General features: G+C 39.3%; 1 protein-coding gene and 1 long non-coding RNA gene across 2 annotated transcripts; one reads left to right on the top strand and one right to left on the bottom strand.

The window, feature by feature from the left end:
* Positions 1 to 891: 891 nt before the first annotated feature.
* On the top strand, positions 892 to 2,005 carry LOC149813863 (GATA transcription factor 4-like). Its single transcript, XM_089990932.1, has 2 exons — positions 892 to 1,192; positions 1,306 to 2,005. The coding sequence occupies exons 1-2, from the start codon at positions 968 to 970 to the stop codon at positions 1,873 to 1,875; spliced, it is 795 nt and encodes a 264-aa protein (XP_089847058.1). The 5' UTR covers positions 892 to 967; the 3' UTR covers positions 1,876 to 2,005.
* Positions 2,006 to 14,085: 12,080 nt separating this feature from the next.
* On the bottom strand, positions 14,086 to 16,263 carry LOC149813862 (uncharacterized). Its single transcript, XR_016428319.1, has 4 exons — positions 16,158 to 16,263; positions 15,985 to 16,051; positions 15,586 to 15,663; positions 14,086 to 14,121 (listed from the first exon to the last, which is right to left on the bottom strand). It is a non-coding gene; the product is annotated as an uncharacterized LOC149813862 (long non-coding RNA).
* Between the last annotated feature and the right edge of the window lie 1,102 nt (positions 16,264 to 17,365).

Here is a 17,365-nt window from a genome sequence, read left to right as displayed (position 1 = left end):
TCTCTTCTTGGCTACCCCCAAATTGATCCATCTCAAGCCGGCCGTGGTGATTGATTGAACTCCCTAATTATGATCACCAAAATCTTAGGCCCAATCATGACAGCAGCATGACACCCCCACCCCACGCCCCCATCTTAGCATGTGGCACATCCCTCACATGGTTCACTTTTGGGGACACATTGGGACACTGTGCAACCCAACCGAGACATTCACAACCATACCAACAAGGCCATTAGCAACTTAACCCATCTGCCCCTTCTCGTGAAGAAGAATCCCGAGGAGATCTGACGTCCCACGTTGATTCAAACGGAGGAAATGGACGGCCAGCCTTCACCCCTGATTTATTTAAGGCCCTTGCATGAGGTAACCCACGTTACATGAGCGGTAGAATAAGTATATTTCTCGTGAACAGTTGAGGTTTTCACCATTTATTTCCCTTCACCACCAAATATTATAACAATTAAATCCTGGCCATTCCACTCATTGCACGTTATTCGTTACTTTCTTTACTCTGTATGTATGGGCCTCTGTGTGCCATAATGTGAATGTGAAACCCTCTCTCTCTCTCTCTCTCTATATATATATATATATATATATATATATATATATACGGGTGTTTTCTTGTGATAAGGTAGATGTTAAATATCTTTTTTTTGAGAAAATAAATAAATGTCAAATATCAAAGAAACTTTCTTTCTCTCTAAACATCACCATATATATATATATATAGTGATGTTTAAGTGATAAGGTAAATGTGAAATTCCAAGTAATCTCTCTCTCACACACACACACTCTCTCTCTTGTTTCTTGTCCCTCTCTCAACTCTATTTCTACCTATCCATAATTCCGTCTTGTCTCTCTCTCTATATATATATTTCTACCTATTATAATTCCGTATTCTCTCTCCATATTCACACTTATCCCTTGTCATTCAGAGGGAGGGAGGGAAAAAGAAGAAGCCGGGAAAATGGAAGCACCGTCGTACCTATATGGGATTCCGTCGTCAGATTTCTTGCACATCGACGACCTGCTCGACTTCTCTAACGAGGAAATCTTCGGCTCCCTCGATATCGACTCCCCACCGACGTCAATGACGCTGCCGGAGCCCGCCGGAGACCGGCAGTCCCCGAATGGAGACACCCACGGGAATTTCTCGGACTCTCACGACGCTACGGACAAGTTATGCGTTCCGGTACGAAAAAAAAAATGGATTTTGTTCCCTTTTTGTGCGGTTTTTCATTTTGGGTGTTGTAATTTTTGAGTTCGTTGTGGCTTATTTTCTCTTTGGTTTTTTGGGATTGGCAGAGCGACGACGTGGCGGAATTGGAGTGGCTATCGAACTTCGTGGAGGACTCGTTCTCGGCCGCCGGCTATTCGTGCCCTCCTGACCGGATCTCCGGCGCCGGAGGGCCGTATTTCTTGCCGGAGACGGCCGTCCCGGGTCGGGCGAGGAGCAAGCGTTCGCGTGCAGCGGTCTGCGATTGGACGACGCGGATAGTCACGGCGGATTTCCCGGCGACCCACCGGCAGGAATCCGACGGGAAGTTCAAGGCTGGTCGAAAAGGTGGGTCGGTCCGGTCGGTTTCCGACGGCGTCACCAGCCGGAAATGTACGCATTGCGCCGCGGAGAAGACCCCCCAATGGAGGGCGGGGCCGATGGGGCCTAAAACCCTCTGCAACGCCTGCGGGGTTCGGTACAAATCCGGCCGGTTGGTGCCGGAATATCGGCCCGCGGCTAGCCCAACGTTCGTGGTGAGCCAGCACTCGAACTCCCACCGGAAAGTCATAGAACTCCAGCGTCAGAAGGAACTCCGGCAACAGAACCGGGAGTTCTTTGTCCACGAACGGCAGCACCAAGATTTCAAGGTGTTTTAAATCCTAATTAGGTGCCATTAATCACTCTTAATTTGATATTAATATGGTTTATGTAAATTTTATTTTCTTCTAATCTTAGGGTGCTTGTCTTTTTCCTTTTTAGTTAATCAAGGAAAATGGTGTTTTTTTGTGTTAATCAGTCTTGCTGCAGAGATTTTGTTAGATTCTAGTGATACAAAATTATTGGTTTTAAATTATTAAACGGTGACTTTTTTTTTTTGTGGGCACTTGGAATTTTTAAGGGTTTAATATGGTCTTTTATTATTTATTTATTTTTTGAATATTTTTGGGCATTAATATTGTTCGGCTTTTCTCTTGTGGGTGATGGTGCGTTTGGATGGCGGACCACGTGATGCTTTGGTTGGGGGATGATGGGGAGGGAATATTCTAAGCTGGTGGTCACATGGACGTACGGTGGGTGAATGATTGAATTGAAGGGTGAATGGTGCTGGTGTGTTAGGAGGGCATTGTTGGGATTTCAAATTTGTGTGAAATATTTTAATGCTAGTTTGGGAATATCATAAATTTGATGAGGGTGTTTTGGAAGTATAGTTTTTTAAATGAAAAAAAAAACAACCTTACTTTACAACAAAAGTGAGGTGTTTCCGGAAAAAAACTCTCTAATTTTAAAAAATCAGCTAAAAATCACAACTTTTCGGTTGTAAATAAACATTTTCACTCTTCGAATTTCCTTTAACTTCTCTCTCAAATATTCAAATATGTGATTTTTTTTTTGTTTTATAATTTTTTTTTTAAATATGTGAATTTTCTCAAATACATTTGTCAATTTTCTCTCAAAATATGAGAATATACGAATTTCCTTCCAAAACATGTGAATGTCTTATTTGTATTTTGTGATTTTCCCCTCTAATACACTATTTTAAAGCGGCACTAAAGGCTTTAGCATGCTTTTGAACTGTCGCTGAGGGCTTTAGTAGCGCTTTTGAAGTGTCGTTCACTCTCATCATACTTTTGAAGTTGCTCTAAAGGTTTTAGTGGGGCTTTTGAAGTGTCCATTTTTTTCATCAAACTCCTTTTACTAAATATCCCATTTTTACAAATACAATTTTTTTTTTTTACATATTTGGATATTTGGAAGAGAAGGAAATTCCCATGTGTGTGAAGAGTAAAAGGGTTTTTTTATAACAAAAATAATTGCAATTTGGGACAAGCTAATTTGCAAAAATTGTAAGGAACTTTCCATAAACGCATCATTTTTGTTGTACAGACGCATATTAACTGGCCTCTTGTTCAACAACAACAACAACTACGCCTTCATCCCAAAACAATTGGGGTCGGCGATATGAACCAACAAAGAAGATCATTCTGGGTCTTTCACATGAATCCTTCTCCTCCATTCATTTCTATCCAATGCCATGTCCTCGGTGAGGTTCAAAGCATTCATATCCTTTCCTATCACCTCCATTCATGTCTTCCTAGGCCTACCCCGACCTCTTTTAACTAATATATTTTCTCATTTCTCCATCTTTTTAATTGGAGCATCATTAGGCCTACGTCGAATATGTCCAAACCACCTTAAACGATTCTCTCTCATCTTATTTTCAATGGGTGCAACTGGCCTGCTGTTGTTAAACTTAAAACCCTTGAGGTCCCCCGGCCCACCTTAGAGTACACCCATCTTCGACCCTGCGGTAAAGGTTGTGGTGTTTTCATGTATTCGGTTTGGAGGACAAAGGGTAATTTGGAGATTATGTTGCTGTGCACATGTTCGTTGGGTTTGTTTGAGAGTTGATGATGTCTTGACATTTACTATTTCTTTTAGGTGAAGGATGAAAGCTTTAAAGGTGTTTGGTTAATTGGAGGGTTAACCATACAATTAATTTACTTAACCTTAAAGAAATGGAACTTACTCAACAAATAAAGTGTTCAATGTGAAAAAAAGATACAAATTTATGGCTCGATGAATGCAAATTTACTCCTGCCTCAGTTTTTTTTTTTAAAGGCACGCTAGGGTTAGGCAGATCCCCACCAGTTATTATTCAATGTATCACTGGGGTTTGAACTTGCAACGTCCAACCACAAGCAGACGGGCACTGACAGCTCCTACCAACCACACCGACCCCCCCTTGGTGGTAGCCTGCCTCAGTTGGTCACTAATAATTAAATGCATTTGTTACCAACGGGCACGGGCTTCACTTTTCTGGCAGGAGCAGTTAGTGCACGTCACCTTGTGTTGGGACGTTGCAAGTTCGAACCCCAAATGGTATGGTTGTATAACTGGTAGTAGGGTCCCGCCTAACCCCAGCTTTCTCCGTCGAAAAAAAAATACGTTTGTTTGGTGCAACTCAAAAAACTTGAATCACTTTGTATCCATACCGAACCAAGCTGGTCGAGTACTTGTGGCTGTAGTATCATGGTTTGCCAGTCCCCTCTCTAAGTGACATATCTCTCTCTAGTTAGAGAGAAATGAGCTTCACAGGAAGACATACAATTGTCACAATGACACGCCATTTTTGAGGAATTTTCTTCTAAGAATATTATAGACTTCACATTATATGCAGCATAGCTGTCATGCAGCGACCTGCTTGACAGCCAACCATATTGGCATTTCTCCAGATGAGTGTGGTGTCTATTTCGAAAAATTGTTGAGATGGATCGATGGTCATCAGTAGCAGAGCTGCATGCCAGCACCGCTGCATCAAAAACGACCCGTCATATAAGAGGACACCATGCATGCAAGTATCCTACCAACATAAATAGCTCAATCATCTCCAGTGCCGAATGTAGTTTTCCCAGGCAAAATATAGAAAATATATATAGCACATTAATCATCGTCACCTTAAATCGATCTCTCCAGCACCTATGGAATCTAGGACGTTGCTTTCTTTCCAATTTTAATCATCTATATTGGTACCATGTTTTCCCTTATCTAAATTTAGAACGAAAAAATCATAGAAAATAACCTCACGAGTCATTGCAGGGTTCTTATTGCTACAAGATTACCCATCATACTGAATTTCATCGATCGGGGATCCAGTTGGTGTAAGGATGTAAATGGGTCGGTTCTGAATCTTACCTAATCGGATTCCGAGTTATGGGAAAAGGTAATACTAAATATGAATCTGATTAGCTAATTGGATATGTGTTATGTAATCAGGTCAGATTATCCACCGGATTAATATTCCGTTCAGGCTTGAATTTGAATTCGGATGCTGAACTGCATACCAGTCTGACTACTGGCCTTTCCATGGAATTTATGATTTATCATCTTACCCCAACTTAGGGAAGAAAACTAGATCAACTAAGGACACGTTTGCTTAGATGTCATTGAATCATTTTCTTCAGTTTTGAAGAATGATTATTAGGAGCACAAAAAATTCACAGGCTTGCTAACGTGACAAAAAAGAAATCACCAATTTTGAGAGAAAAATATAAGACATTGGGTCAATTCATATAGAATCCTTGAAAAGACTTCCTTCAAAAAGAGAACAAATCTCCTTAGGATGTGATACGACACCACTACTCGATACCCTTAGTTGTTAGACTCTATTACATAAAATGGGTTACTAACTTTTATCTCATATTGTGATATATAAGTAAACAAGGTTTGCCCACAAGAGTGCACTCCGCTCATATGGTAGGGCCGACTTGTTAGCATCACCAAGTTTAAGGGACATCACGAGTTCGAAACCCACAAGAAGTGTCCTTTGCTACAAAGGAGGAAGCTGGGTTTGGCGTAAATCAAGGAGCCGAATGTGAACTTGGGTTATACATAAAAGTAACATCAGCTCCAAAGTTCAGAGTTGAGTGGCGTACAGGCTATGCTTTGCATGCTTTAGAGCTTCAGTGTTGTTATCCAAATCACTGTTAATGGAACCCATATTGCATGACAAAGAATGCCAACTGCACATTGCTTACAACAATGCAACCGGCCAAAGATTTACAGCTGAATATGATTTCACAATCATCATAAGCATCTGATAAGAAATCGGCCTGCAGTCCCATTTATAATTTGAGGTCATTTTTTATGCAGTGGCGCTGCATGCTTATCATGTATATTTTCTTTTGTTGACAATCTGTATTAACATTTCTCGAGATAGACAGCACTTTCATATCTAGAAATGCCAAGATGAGTGGCTGCATGCCCACCATGACCCCCCTACATGTAATGTGAAGTCTTTAGTTTTAGAGAGAGAGAGAGAGCATTCACCATTCAACATTACCAAAATACACCCAACAGAATATTGGATGAGAGAGGAACATTATGAGTGGCTGCATGCCCACCAACCATGACCCCCTACATGTAATGTGAAGTTTTTAGTTTTAGAGAGAGAGAGAGAGAGAGAACATTCACCATTCAACATTACCAAAGATAGAGAAAGAGAGAGACATATATGCTTTTATCTCACGTGAAAAAACCATTGCATTTTAATGCATTTCTTGTCATTTTGAGAAGATTGGAAAGGGGTTAGAAGAAAGGGATGCCTCGTAAAAAACCGGACTATTAAAAAGGACAAAACTTGAATCACGGATATTTCAGCAATTTTATTCGTTCAAAATAAATTTTTTCCAGCAATTTATAGAAGCACGCCCAAACGTTGGCGTATTGACAAATCCAACCTAAGCTTTAGAAAAATACATCTAACTACCTGAACTAAGAAAGAAAATTACAAATGACCATTAGGCTAATGGCAGGTGGAGCCCACCTTGGATACAAAAATTACTTTTATACCCTAAATGGTAAAATGTCCAAAACACCCTTCGTTTCACTTTTTACGGTAGACCATTTGGTCACTCTCACCTTTCCCTTCTTTCTTTCATTTTTTTTTTTTTGGTTCATGTGGTGGGTAAGGGGAATTAACGATGTAGGGCTTTGAAACGAGACGGGATCATGTCAGAGTGTGCTCTGACGGCCCCAGGATGCCATTCATCTCAACTTGAACAGGATCCAAAACCTATACGAATGGGATGCCCAGCATTTGGACGGGCCCCACTCTTTTTTCCGATGTCGTTCGAATTTTGGATGGACGGCATCGGAATGATTTAAAATGAACGGCTCACAGTGAGTTTGTTCATTGTTTTGATGGGCGTCATTCATTTTTTAAGATGAACGACATCCAAGGGCCCCCTGATGGTGTTTGTCAGAGGTGCCTCTGACGTGATCTTCTCTCCTTTGAAACAGATGATCTTCCTACCATAATGTGATGAGGGTCTGGGAGGTTCAACTGGCTACAAATTACGAGTCCGGATCGGGTGCAATCACATGGCACAAAATTTGTGCATTAAGCACCTGATCACCCTCCATCAGGCCTTGGGCCCACAACTGACCTGCATGTCCTCAAGATGGAAGGTGATCATGTGCGTATGGCACAAATATTTGTGCAATCATATGATCCTATTTGGATGTGAGATATACCCGAAAATGGAGAACTCTGTCAAATTTGTCGGTGAGATGAAAATAATTAAGATGTAAGGCCTTGTTTGGAAACTGACATTCAGCTCAGGGGTAAAAAGGCCTTTTCCCATTGGTAACCATGGTAAACAACCAAACCGTGCTTATCTTAATGGAGGTGCTCACAAGAGCCTATTTGATATATGATGTCAAACATCGGGCGTTAGATGTAATTTCTGAAATATTAAGCATGGACATGTAATAAACAAAAATCTGGTTGTGCTTTTGTAAATTGGTCTTTATATTTCTTGTTCAATAGCATATTTCCTTTTCAACCGTTTTACACCAACCATGTTCACAATAACACGGCCTCACAAGCTTATAGCTGGCATACCTATTTACCATTAATAGTTGGTGTTCGTCCATACCATTAATAAAACCCACTTTCATTATTAATTCTTCTTCACATACTTGGAAAAAGGGTGAGAGGAGCCCTACAACCACTGTGCATATTAAAGCACTTATCACACAATTTTCTCAAACAATGTCGACCATAAACACTGAAGTTTAAGACTATTCACTGGTAAGAGCAATCATGGCTCCATTATTGAAACCCATTGCATTCAAGGAAACAAGGGAAGATCACAACCAAGATGTGACTTATTACTGTTTTCGCAAGGCAAGCCACAGAATTTGCAATTTCTTAGATATAACTTTTTGCGTTTTAAGATTGGTATGACAGGAGCATAGGAGACCATCCGCAGGAAACAAGAAACCCAAAAAATCACTTCTTGTGTTGCCTGATTTTATGCAGCACAAAAAGCACAAGAATTTGAGCTCTTATTCAGATGAGGTTGATTAGCAAAACACAAATAAATGTGAAAGAGTTGGTTCAAAAATCAAGAGGCGCCTAACACTCCAAGTATAGGGGTGTCCATAGGTCGAGTATGCCCGAATACCAATCTGTACCAGATCCAGTAGGGTCAGGGTTTGGTAACAAAGGGTCCAATTATAAATTCGGATCAAACCCATGAGGTCAACTTAGCATGCAGATCCAGGTATTGTTTATGAAATTCCACACCAGAACAGAGTTTGGCATCAGTTCCCATTAAGATTGCAAGTTTTAACTATAAAAATTATTATTTTACTGAGTACAAACTGAGCTTTTTTATGTAGACCTAGATATACATCATTTACTAATACACGACCTATCAATGTTTGGAGAAAAAATCTTTAAATATCTCAGATAATTCCACAGTATGTTCGAACCTAGTACCAGCACTTCTTTCTGAGTCTGGATCCACCCAATTCTGACGGAAGTCTGACCCATTGATACCCCATATTTCTTTTTATTTTTTTGATAATCTAAGGGAAAAAACCCACATCATAGACCACACATTGACTGGCCTCCGGTTGGTAAAACCCTTGAGCTCACCCCTACCCACCAGTACACCCAGCTTCGACCTTGCAGCAATAGTTTTCCAACTCGTGACGCTCTGTCAACTTGATGACATTCACAAGTCACCCCTACCAGATGAACGGGTCCCTTGTGCGCTGATACCTCATATCTCATGAATTCAAACCAAGTAATTTCCCTCCTATCTAGATTCAAGGGTATAAGTGTCCAACAATTATGTTTTTTTCACTTCATCGTGAATGGACGCTCCATCCAAGGGAACAGAGTGCCTATTTTAACCAGCAGCCAAAGCCACTTTTTATAACCTTCAACTGCCAAATGCCAAACATAGAATGCCAAAGTGAAGCTTAAACTGACCTTTCAGGGGGGGAAATGAAGACACACCTAGGCACCTCCTAGTTGCCCAATTGCCCCTATGCACATGTTTCTGCATTCATGTTTGTTGAGGGACTTGTTGTTTTCAAGTACAGATAAATATTAAAGAAGAAGAAGCAAGTTGGGCAAAAGAATTTTCTGAATAAAGGAACTGTAAGCAACAGAAACAAACAAATCACTGAAGGATAGCCTTTAATTAAATCTTTACAAATGCATGGATTCCTTTCTGTTGTCTCCAAGCTTCTCTGTCAATCCATGTACATCCTTTAGGCTACCCAGATAGGCATGTGACGTGTATGAAACGAACAACTTTGAAACTTCAGAACAGACTCGAAACCACTCTGACAACCCCTAGTGGCCAACTCAATCAGCCAGCCAATTACCCATGTGCAGTAAGCTGGTTAATCAAAAGGTAGAGCAGGTAGTAAACTGATAGTGCCTCAGCAATGAGCGTGCAAATTGCACCTTTGAATAAGAGTACCTAATGTGCCTGGTTGCCTTTAGAGCAAAATTAACACATAATTTACACGTATCTGCATGAATTTAGCAGGGTAACAGTACTCAAGCTATGTGAGAATTTGCAAATAAAAAACAGCAACCCATTTTTCATTACATTCATGTCTAAACATGCTAAAGGAATTACTTTGTTTAATTAAGATAAATACCCACATTAACAAGTGATGAATTATTTTTGTACCAAGAGCCTTTTTTTTCTGATGACGAGGAACGCTCGGAGAGAACCAGGTCACTTAATGGGTCCACCGCCATGCATCGTAAACCCCGGGTGGACAAAGAAATCCAAGCCAGCCCTTACGGAGCCCACCCTTTAAAGGCATTTGCACACCCGGTGGGAGTCGAACCTGGGACAAAGGGGTCAGCACCTTCTCCCCAGGCTCGCTCCCACTTGGCAACTCGGGCCGGGTTGTACCCAAGAGCCTTATAACCAAAATTTTCACCTACAGCTATAGGACCATGCACCCAATGACAGACTAATACCAGCTGTTGGTGCAAACCCATAATGGAACATATTATTTTAATGGTAAAAATTTACTTTTTCACTCCACATGTACCAGTTTTATCTTTATAACATGGATATATTAGAATGTTATGTAGGTTGATTAATGTACAATCCGCATACCTCAAAATTCCTCAATCTCTAATCCCCAAAGAAGCTACTTATTTCAGTTATCCAAGTGTTGGCATTTTATGTGCCCCATGAAGAAGTAATATTCGGTTTCTCTAAAATAATATAAGGTAGACTCCACCGTCCCTGGAAAACATATCCATGGTTACCTGCTTTTTTGTAAATTCTGACTCACAGGAATGTTCACCTTGGTTAATCCCAGTTTCAGTAACAGCAACTCTCATTAGTCCAAATAAAGTAGTTACTAATAAGGCCTTCCAACTACTTCAGCTGATTAGCTCAACTCATTACTCCTTCTATTCACATCTCTGCAAAGCCTCACATGCTGTCAAAAAAATTTAATGTCATTCAACATATGAATACATAATGGCATGCCCATGAAAAGAAAAGAGCTGATATTAAATTCAGTAAAGATATAGACCAAATAAAAATAAAAGGGAAAACCTCAAATGGAAATTCCATAATTTGAAATTTTAGCAACTGCTTTCCACAAAGCACTTCTTTCATGCCTTGCTTCAGAGGCAATAGAAGAAACCTGCATTCCAAGACACCAAAAAAAATCTTATCATCACCATCGATCAGAATCCTTCTAATTGGTAAAAGGATTCAACCGAAATGTGAATACAATGATGACATTGGAAATGGACTTTGTTCTATTTTAGCTTGCCAAACTTGGATTAGGTCAATGACTGCTTCCCAAGATAAGGCAGTTTTCAGTTACAAACTTAAAACCATATGACTGAAATATAATACTCCATATATTAAAGTAATATTATGAGTATTCAGTGCCTACGTTCTTCATAAGGGCAGGGTGCTAAACAAATAGGTCAGTAAGAATATATTTTAGCCACACAGAACCCATGGAAAAAAAAACTGCGAAAGACATTGCCACAACAGACTCTAGGTTTTTCCATATAACAATGTTTGCATACAAATTGTAACTTTGAGCAAGTCTTGGAATACCTACATGTGTGTTACTACAAAAAATGAAAAGACATTAAGATGATGTAATGCTTACAAAAACTAGCAGAAAACTTACTTGCGAACGGAACCGAGATGCCTCTACTCGAGGAAGCTCTCCAAGTATATCTTTTAGGCCTATTACATCAGACAAGAACTCCAATGACGACATACAATATTTATGAAATATTTCAAAATGTTCAGAGGATTTAAATCCTTCAGGTACCTCTCACTTGTCTCTCAATCTTATCCACAGAACGAATAACTCCCTGAAATTGATGTCCTGCTTGTCTGAAAAGGCAAAAAAACACACACACTGAAATCTATAACTTGATCGATCATATCAGGCCCTCTTGTTCTAGCGAAAGAAAGAATCAAATCATAAAACTGAGAGAAGGAACTAGAAAGACAAACCTAAGCTTTGTTTGACCTTGTTTCATTTCCTCCTCAGCTAATCTAGCCCTCTCCTGCCAAAATAGACAAAGTGGTGCAAAGTATGATGTCCTGTGCTACTTGACATATGATATTTCATTATATCAAAATTCAATGAACTAAACAATCATCATTCAATCAACTGACCCTACATGATATTTCATGAATTTAGAATTCACAAGAGCCATATACTACAACAGCAAGCAAAACAACAAAAGATGAAGTCACAACCATGATCACACTATCCTCCACATGTTGAAAATAAAGGGTCAGAATCTGGAAGAAGCCAAACATACAAATAGGCTTGCATGGAATTTACTTGGAGATAATGCTCAATTGTAAACTCTTGCAGGCAGTACAAGTTCTTTTATAGATGCTAGATGTTCCATGTTATCATCTATTATCCACTTCACGATTCAACTTAATCTTTACATATTCCATAAATGAGACTGCTCAAGATTCTGCTGCACAGTATTTACTTCTCAGCCTGCTCTGATACCATGTTAGAAGTCACGCACCTTTGACCAGATCTTCATTCACTGCAGAAAAGAGATGTATTTGCAAGGAGAGGCGGCAATGAATGGCAGGATTCTCAATGAGAGGTCGTGCCCTATATTCAATGTTATATAGATATGATACAAGTTGGATCGGGTCTGTCAACCCATACCCGATAACACCAACCATGTAAATACAATACAAAAGAATCATTTTGGGTCTAGAACCAGACCCGTACATTACATTCTCAATACTATATAGGGTTAGATAGAGTGTTTAAGAATTGAGAAATTGTTATTTAATTTCCAGATTTAAGTTTTAAGTTAATTTTCAGTTATTCCAATTATTTCTTGCATTTTCTCGTTATTTCTTGCTTTTCTTAGATAAATTCACAGTTGCATAGATTTTCCTGTAAATCTGATTCTAGGTTTACATCAATAAATGAATGGCCCAGACCAGAGGCTCATGTGAATCGGCTTATATCATCTCATTGAACTGACAGAGAGGATTAGGCAGGGACAGACAATTGCCCCTATGTTCTGTTTTATCATTAAGTCTCATATTTGTACATCGAGTTAGTACATCAGTAACATCACTAGTGGGATACAAATTCTTTTTTCCTCACTTATGCATCTGAAATATGGAGTTGATGTTCTAGTATTCAGGAAGGAACTCAACTCCATTGGCCCCAAGGACTGTTTCATTTCCTTTAACATAGCCTTAACAAAAAAAAACATTCTAAAAAATAAATAAGCACATAAATATTTGATAGAAAAGGAAAAATCAAGTTAATCCAGATTTACATGACCCAACACTTGGAAAGCAGTCGCTGACATCGTCAATTGCCAGGAGGCTTTGCCATTCAAATGCAATGGCCTGTCACTTCATTTGGCACAGAACGGAAATTGCACTGGCAATGTATGAATAACAAGTTCAGTAAAACACAAAAATCCTGAATCGTTATCACCCATCTGCAGCACATGTCGGTAGGCTCATGCTCTTGCCATCCTCTCCTTCACAGAGACAGTATAAAAAGACCAGGCCTCAAAGTCATGCTACATGCTATAGAAGTAGAACTGTATCAGCAGAAGGGGTAAATTTGGTGAACTGGATGCAATAGCTTTACCTAGCCATTTGGTGTTTTAGGGATTATGGGATCAAAACCTTAACTGTCAGAAGGTTCTTGCTCTCTGAGAATGAATAACGGTTTGATGGGCTACAGTCGATTCAGCTAAATGCAAGATTTTGGGCCTAGATTGGTCTTTGAGGATTTAACTTACTGAGACATGTCATGTCGAAGTAGTACGTAACAGCATGAAAAGAGAAATGACTGAAGTGGTACTGCATTGCTTTGTTTCCAGTAACCCATGTTCCTTGCCAACATACGAATGCAATTGGGCTGCACTTTGGTTTTTCTGTACAAGTTCATGAAAATAACAGCTTGGCTCGATTTTATATTGTTACAGCTTGTTGTACCTTCATAAGATTGGCATGCCAATTAACAGGTGCTTTATGAAGAAATATAATTAAAATACTCCCAGAAATAAAAGTGGAAAACAAGAATACCTCCAACTTTTTACTTTCATTCTTCACAAGTTCAACTGACTGCCTGAGCTGCTTTACTTTTTCCTCTGCATTAGACATCATGGACTACAACAAAAACAAGAAAAAAACTTGGGTTTTCATCATGTTGTAATCAATGATAAGCATTCATACAGCTTGCAAAGAAATTTACCCAGTAGAAAAAGACAATACAATAAAAGCAATAGATGTTGACTTGAACTGAAACTTCATAGAATACACATGTGATTATTGTCCATGTATGTTAGCTTTTTTTGACACTAGACACCTACTGGAAGATAGTTTTTTAGGCCAGAGTCTATACTCCAGATTCTAAACAAGGACTAGCCATATACATGTATGTTCATATGCATGTATGTATGTCTATATGTAAATGTATAACATTGGAAGAGGGACTGACTGACAAGGGCACAAGATTCCAATGTTAATTACCTACCTCTTCACTCACAAAGAGTTGTAATGCACGATGAAATAAGAACTTCCTGGGCCCTGCCAATTACAAAAAGAACTCAGCTTTGGCATTTCAAACAAAATTGGTTCAAGGATCCTTAACTGAAAAAAAAATAGATGATTTGTACTTTTTACATCATATATTATCTAATTCATGCATATGCATGAGTCAAAAGACAACTTTTTGAATATTAAAGTGAAAGGTACTCTACTTACCCAACAAAATATTTAATTTCAAGCTTCAAATCAGAGCTGTACACACATAATAAAACTTAAACTGTGATTAGTTTGTTACTACCTGAACATGATCCCTTCTCTCGTAAACCACAAATGTTTCCTCGTGTATGAATCAAGAACATAGTTTGCTTATTGAAGAACATGGCAGTTGGACATACATATGCACATACATATATGTGTGTATGGAGTATGGAGTTTTCCTCGCAAAAGCACGTTTCATTGATCAAGAAGGGATCACTCTAAAGTCACAAACTTACTCCCCCTAACAAATCCTCCGTTTTCTATTATCCTACAATGGGTTATTGCCAAACAGAAAATTCAAAGGTTGCTAACTTGCTAAGTATTCATATTCACTGTTTTGATAAATCATGACAGGGTTCACATCAGCTAAATTATGCATTGAGGAAGTCTAATTTGAAGTGAGTACCAAAGTCCCCGAAAAAAACTCCATGGCTGCAGAAAATTAAATCCTAATATGAATTCGATAGTGGAATATGTAAACAGAAGATGAAAGAAATTAAGAACGTAGCACATGCTGCAGAGGTTCGACAGAATGGAATCATAATTAAGCTAATCACAAGTTACAGTGTGAGCTGATGGGCTCAATCCGATTTTTTCAGATACCTATTTATATTTCATAAAAAATGAGATACACTTTTCAAATACAGGCAGTGGCGTAGCTAGGATTCATGTGAGGGGGGGGGGGGGGGGGGCGCAAACAGGGGTGTAGCAAAAAAAAAAATGGTGTGATAGTCTGGGGTTCGGGGGCAGCGCTCCCCAAATTTTTTTTTTTGAGATAAAATAAAAAGTGGCTACAATTATTAATACAAATCTATTTCATATGGACAAATCAAACTATTTGCTGCAGTCAGGGCTGGGCTAGGACTGGGCTTTTAAAAAAATAAAAAATTAACTGGACCGGGAGGCAGGACTGGGCTACAGCCCAGTTCTGCCCCCCTCCAGCTCCGCCTATGAATACAGGAGAATAAATTTCCCACGAAAACTATTTACTGAATAGCAGAATACATGCAATTAGGTATATGAGACCTCATAACCCTTTGATTCTTTTTCGTTTTATATCAAGACTATTAAATATGTAAAATCATTTAATTTGTGAATATAGCATGATCGCTGTCATCATGGATAAAATCATTCAAAGCAAATGCAACAAGTGGAGCTATATTCTTGTATCCTCCATATCATCAATTACTGTGTCGTGCACATCTAAGCTAAATAGAAAAAAACAAAATGGATCATGGAGAATACTTTTCAATAGAAGCATTGTCGAACCAGCTGCAACACTGAGTGTGATAGATGGATGGTCAGCTGCAACTAACAAACCTTCTGCAAACATTTCCCATGTAAGAAATCATACATGATGATAAAGAAAGCAAGAAAATAAGAATACATGTTCATCGCCTTGAGGTGTTTGTAGCACCCACTTATCCAGTGGGAGAAATATGCACGAACCCACGCCGCCCACACTCACACACATGCGCGCACACTTACACATGCACACATTGCATTGTAGAGCACAAAACAATCTCCCAAAGCATCCCTCTTTTTTCTGAATGAATGTGTGAAACCCGAATACACGAAACAAGTTGTAACACTAATGAAAGCATTAACAAACAAGACCCCAGCTGGACGGTGCCTAAGACAAACCTTTCAATCTCCCAAAAGCGGCATCCTCATAAGCATTGAACTCATACTTCAGAGCTGAAAAAGCCTCCTGAAAATCAAATCAGTTACACAAAAAACATTTATCTTCAGTCCTAAAACCACATATAATAAACGCAATTTCCCACTCTTGCAGAAAGATGGGAAGGTGAACACACAAATCTTGAACATCAAGATATGGGTCTTCATCTTCGCCGCCCCTGTGTGTGTCTATCTGTTAAACCGAGCTAAAAAAACCTCGACAAATCGGACAGAAACATCGATCTAAATCCTACAACATCGACAATTCCCAATAAAATTCTCATATTCAAACAAGATCAAAAGCCATTATAGTGTTTTTTCGAGTCTAATGACCGAAACGAACCGAACTCTGCTAAAACCGTCAAGGACAATCTATAAAAAGATAATTTAACCCGAAATATATGCATAAACAAAACGAAACTTGATCAATGGATAGCCAATGCATGCGATTCGTCTCTAATAAAACCTATGCATATAATTCCGACAAAGAACACGAAATCGGTTTATCGATTAGCGTACGGGAGATCGATGGAGGAGGTCGGTGGAGATGGAGTGGAGCTCGAGGAGGCGTGACCGGGCGGAGACGACGGCGGAATCGGCGGTTTCTTGGAGGATTTGGCCGAACGACTCCGCCTGCTCGACCGCGTATTCGATCCACGACTTGACTTCCGACGAGGAATTGACACCGGAAGTTAGGGCTTCGCCGGCTGGAGAAGCCCCGGATTTCTCCTCTCCCTCTGCCATTGCCGCCATTTTTCCTCTCTCCTTTTCTTCGAACGTGGTAAGATAGATGCCTGAGTCGCGTGCAGATGGACCGGATACGGACCGGAACGTGATTGACCCTAACCCGACCCGAAGTCGTACAGAGTTTTTTGGAATTTTTTTCTTTTCTTTCCTTTTCGACAGAAAGCTTGGGTTAGGCAATATTGGGTTGTTCTTGTGTTAACAGTAACTCATGTGTAGATCTTAACATAAGTTAAGAGCATGAAGATTGTAATATTGGATTAATCATGAACAAGTTAAATATTAAATATGTACATTAATACATAACACCCTTCAGAAAAAGATTAATGAAATCAATATTTTGAGAGAAAAATTGAAACCGAACCACACAGTATGTCTTTCAAACCAATTGTTTCAGAAATATTTCAATATTTAGTTTCAGGTAGATTTGCTGAACTGTTTTTTTTTTCCTTTATTTCTTATTTGGCCTGATTTGTCATATTTGGAGTTGTAAATTGGCCATGTTTGTCATGTTCTTTTGGTTTCGACCAAATCAGAAATGATGCCAAAAGTAAGTGCCATCTACGTCTTTGTCAGTAAATTCGTTCATGATTAATCAAAA

Source organism: Nuphar pumila, chromosome 16 (genome assembly GCF_984573655.1).
Source record: "Nuphar pumila chromosome 16, dmNupPumi1.hap1.1, whole genome shotgun sequence".
Classification (NCBI taxonomy): Eukaryota; Viridiplantae; Streptophyta; class Magnoliopsida; order Nymphaeales; family Nymphaeaceae; genus Nuphar; species Nuphar pumila.
Note: the sequence above shows the minus strand (reverse complement) of the source record. Positions and strands in the feature narration are given on the sequence as shown.

What these genes read in the sequence shown, in the direction of transcription:
- LOC149813863 (XM_089990932.1), top strand. Translation starts at nt 968, where the DNA reads ATGGAAGCACCGTCGTACCTATATGGGATTCCGTCGTCAGATTTCTTG. An exon ending in CGGACAAGTTATGCGTTCCG is followed by an intron (nt 1,193 to 1,305) that starts GTACGAAAAAAA and finishes TGGGATTGGCAG; the next exon opens with AGCGACGACGTGGCGGAATT.